Source organism: Vicia villosa, unplaced genomic scaffold (assembly GCF_029867415.1).
Source record: "Vicia villosa cultivar HV-30 ecotype Madison, WI unplaced genomic scaffold, Vvil1.0 ctg.000920F_1_1, whole genome shotgun sequence".
NCBI lineage: Eukaryota > Viridiplantae > Streptophyta > Magnoliopsida > Fabales > Fabaceae > Vicia > Vicia villosa.
The window spans coordinates 522,235-526,455 of NW_026705414.1; the positions used below are offsets into that span (position 1 = coordinate 522,235).

The window sequence follows — 4,221 nt, forward strand, 5'->3', positions numbered from 1 at the left end:
GTCTTAATTAAAAACATTCTATAAGAAATTAATTAAAGAATAAAATAAACTTATTTATACAAATACAAAATACCAAATATGTCGTTTTCTCATGCAAACTTTTTTTTAATTTCTTAACAAATACTACATTTTAGAGCACTTACCATTTCCCAAAAGAAAAAAAATATAAACACTTAAGATTTAACCAATGTAAAAAAAAAGGGAAAATATTTTAAAAAATATCTAGATGAATTACGCAAACAAAAATAAGGACCTAGAAAATTGATAAGGGTGTGATGAATATGCGGAAATAAATACAAAAGTTAGGTAAATACCAAAGGTCAATCAAACGGTGCCTACGACTTAGAAGCAGAATTAGCATCTTTGACTATGCTGTTAACGGACATTCCGGGAGAAGATGGTCCATCACCGTTAATCAAAGGGTTCCTGGTGTGACACGTGGCAGTGGAGATTGCAGTGGCGAGAGAAATAGGCATGAGGCAGAGGCCTTTGCCCTGCAAGTATTGCATGGCGGATCCCATGTCTTCCTCCATAAGCTTCGCCACCTGATGCTCCGTCATTGTGAGACTCTCGTTCGACGACGACGTTTTAGGGTGGAGCCCAGCGTTGCCGCCGTTGGCTTGGACGCAGTCACTGACACCCTGAAAACAGAAAATACTACGTGTCATTGTTAAGGGAAATAGTGGAATCTCAAAAAGTAGCCACGCGTGATTCTTTTGATATTTTGATTTGTTGTTTTGTGAGATTTTTTCTTTTCTTATTTTTGAAAGAACAATGGCAACAAGAAATGAAGAAGATACCTCCGAGGACATATCAGCTACAAGAGGAGCGACCGATGCAGCTCCGCCTAATCTACTCACGCTCAAAGCCTGTAAATTTTACAATTAGGCAATCAATAACAAAATCTACATTTAATCTCGCATACTATTTGAGAAAAATATTGAAGAACAAAAAAAAGAAGGGAAATCTCACCTTGACTTGAACCTGTAGGAACTTGACATAATCAATGATCTCATCCAGCATGGAGGCCTTATCTGTCTGTCACACCATAGACCAGACAAATTATTAAAATTACAACAAGAATAGATAATTAATTTGGTTAATATATATGTTTCTTATAAAATCTTTGTTGACTAAAATAAGAGGGAATGTGAAGGTGTGCTTAAGAGTAATGAACCATGACTATTGAAAGTTTAATTAAATATCACAGGATCATTGAAATTGAATAATATCATTCCTACGACTAATCAAGAAGAGGATGATAATTGAGGATTGTTTTACCTTATTTGCATTTGGAACAAGCTCTTGCAATGATTTCATTCTTTCAGCTATTCTTTCCCTCCTTAACTGTCATACATCAAAACAAAATTATCAAATTAGTACCATTTATTCCATAAAAATTAATTTTAACTTAAAGCCTGAAACTGACAACTGAAACTATTTTGCTCAATTTGCAGTGAAAAACTGAAAAACATACCCTTTCGGCGATGCTGTGTGGATCAGTGGCCTGTCCTCTCCTAGCCCTAACTTTCTGCTTTGGTTGAGCCACCGGAGCTTGGTTCGTTACACTCACTGAACCACCTCCAAAATTTTGCATCTATCATTCAAAATTCCCGAAAAATTAAATCAAATCAATATGAGAAAATGTTAAATTCTAATAAAATTAAGAAAAGAATAGAACCTGAGGAGGTTGATTGTGGAGAAATCCAGAGACGGAACCGTCACCAGTCTGTAAAAGCTAACAATAAAATATTGAGTAAAAAGATAACGTGCGTGAGAAAATATTAATATTATGTATATACTCACGGTGTCAAAGTCAGCGGGATGGGCGGGGATGGTTTTAACAGTGATCTGGTGGTTGGAGGCGAGGTTGGTTTGTTGATCATAAGGGAAAGTGAAATTCTCTTCGGAATTAGGGTGGATAGTCCAGGGAGAGGGAGGAGAAAGATTGGAGAGCATTTGTTTGAGAAAATCTTCTGTGTCGTTGTCGGTGTGTTGGTGGTGATTGGGGAGAGGAATGGGGATTTGAGGAGAAGAAGAGGAGTTGAAAAGGGAGTTAAGAGAATGCATTTCTGCGCTGAAAGGTTGCATGAAGGAAAGTGGGGAAGTTAGAGAAAGTGGTAGGGTTGGAATGAGAGATTAATTAATAAGTTGAAAGAGAGTGAGAAATTAATGGAAGGGTTGTTGTAGCCTTGTAGGAGAGAGAGAGAGAGAGAGAGAGAGGCAGTTGCAACAAACACATACATGCTCAATTCTGAGTGGTGATGAGTATTTATTTTTCACATGAATTATTTTTATTTATTTATTTTGTCTAGATACTTTTAGTTTTTTCATTGGCTTTGTTATTACATTCTTCTTCTTCACGGTTCTCTTAGTTGTTTCCTGTAATATCGTTAAAACCTACGGAGCTTTGTTCTGTTATGTTCTGTTATGAATTCCAACAACGGGGAAGCTTCTGAAGTTATTAATTCTATTGAAGCTAAAAAAATTAATAGGTCCAGTTGATCCTATAAAGCTTATAAAAAATCAATTAAATCTAACTCTGGTTTGGGAATTGAGGAAAGTGGTGGTGACGAAGACAATCCGGTTAAAGAGAATAATGTTGTTGATGTTAGATTGCAATGGAGAAGGCTAAAAAGTATAAGCAGAATAAAGAAGTTGCTGTTAGTGAAACTGATCAAGATGATAATTGGTTTATTTAAGCTTATCTAATGCACTTTAATTTATGAAAACAGCTTATGATATGTTGGAGATTATCTATTTGTATAAATGAAACTTTTAAAGAAATTTATGAAAATAGTTCATAACATAGTCATTAAACTGTTTTCAACTAGTTACAGTAAGCTCTTCACAATAGCTTATTGAAAAATAGTTTATGGATAAGCACTTATATAACATGTGTTTATGCTAAACAATATCATATTATGTGTTTAGTTGTTTTAATATAAAGTCATTCCTGTGTTTTCATTTATGATTCAATTATTTCAGAATAAAAAAGTTAAAAATAGAAAGAAGCTAGGTAGGCATTATCTATGTTTCAAGTCTTAGGAGTATTGTGTTATTGAAATGCAGTTTTATTTGATTTCTTTGATTATTTCAGTGCGAATTTTCATATCTTTTTGGTCACATTGCTATTCTTGATATCACTAAAATTTGCAGTTCTGTATGTATAAAACCAGTACTGCCACCTGGACTGGTTTTGCGGATAAGCAGAAGACAAGGGACTGCCACCTGGACTGGTTCCTATTTCAGACTCCTACTTAGATGGTGACTTACCTGAGGTGGAACTTACTGACGGAGACATGACCAAGTTCAATGGAAAAACAACAGCTCCTCAACCTGAACAGACTACAGAAGATGAGTAGAACTGGACAAGCCAAAAGTTTCTACTCCTAGACTTAACAATATTCCAAAAACAGTATGGTATTTAGAGTTTGCAAAATGGACCTTTATAGTCCACTTGTTTGTGATACTGATATGATATCCCTTTCAAATTTACCTTTTTGGTTCTTGGCCAATTCAATTTGAACCCGGAGAGGTTTTAGAGACTGAAGAAGAAAAAGCTACGGAAGAAGCGAAGCGCGCACAAAGCAGATGCTTACTTCTTACGAGAAGAAATATGGATTAAATATTTATCCAAAGCTAAAAGCCGAGTGCCACGAATGAAGTAAACATATATATTCATATCCCAAAGGAGGAATGCATATCTATCTTTTCAGTAAGAACCTAATATCATGCTTGATGAAGGTAGACACAATAAAAGCACCAGTGGAATGAGATGAACTTTTTTTCTTCAAACTAAAAGGGTATTTTGAATCCCTTTTAAAAATTATTTTCAGATTTATTGAGCATTATTACATTATGTTTAATATTAAACTTTAAAATGTCATGCATGACATATACTCTAGTAGGGAAACTAGGAAAACATATATATGAGATTGAACATGTCTGTGCAGAGTGAGCTCCATGGATTAGCAGCTTTATAGTGGTCGGTCGATTTGTCTAGACTTGCGCAGTAGGTATGTTTGCAAAGTTCTTGACATATCTAAAATTCTCATGGAGTCTACCATGTTGTGTTCTACAGAGAATTTGAAGACACTGTAATTTGCATATGCAAGGTAGTTAGTTATTTTAGGTTTGTGCACCATAATATATTCACAAGTATGTTCTGTCTTAAGTGTGCATTGATAGTTTAACTTAAAAGATTAAATAATTGAGTAG

General features: G+C 34.8%; 1 protein-coding gene across 2 annotated transcripts; it reads right to left on the reverse strand.

Annotated features, from left to right (window-relative positions):
- Positions 1 to 238: 238 nt before the first annotated feature.
- LOC131632230 (bHLH transcription factor RHL1-like) lies at positions 239 to 2,256 on the reverse strand. Of its 2 annotated transcripts, none has more exons than XM_058903011.1 (7): positions 1,807 to 2,256; positions 1,682 to 1,738; positions 1,478 to 1,597; positions 1,282 to 1,347; positions 973 to 1,038; positions 801 to 869; positions 239 to 641 (listed from the first exon to the last, which is right to left on the reverse strand). In XM_058903011.1, exons 1-7 carry the CDS (start codon positions 2,089 to 2,091, stop codon positions 336 to 338), a joined length of 969 nt encoding a protein of 322 aa, XP_058758994.1. In that variant the 5' UTR covers positions 2,092 to 2,256; the 3' UTR covers positions 239 to 335. The 2 variants fall into 2 exon arrangements, with proteins under 2 accessions (XP_058758994.1, XP_058758995.1); XM_058903012.1 differs by having other exon boundaries at positions 1,682 to 1,729; positions 1,807 to 2,253.
- Positions 2,257 to 4,221: the final 1,965 nt, after the last annotated feature.

Excerpts from the sequence above, each read along its gene's own strand:
- LOC131632230 (XM_058903011.1), bottom strand. The coding sequence starts at position 2,091 with ATGCAACCTTTCAGCGCAGAAATGCATTCTCTTAACTCCCTTTTCAAC. Across the intron at positions 1,739-1,806 it reads ATCCCGCTGACTTTGACACC|CTTTTACAGACTGGTGACGG; the intron begins GTGAGTATATAC and ends TTTTATTGTTAG. Across the intron at positions 642-800 it reads TAGCTGATATGTCCTCGGAG|GGTGTCAGTGACTGCGTCCA; the intron begins GTATCTTCTTCA and ends TTCTGTTTTCAG.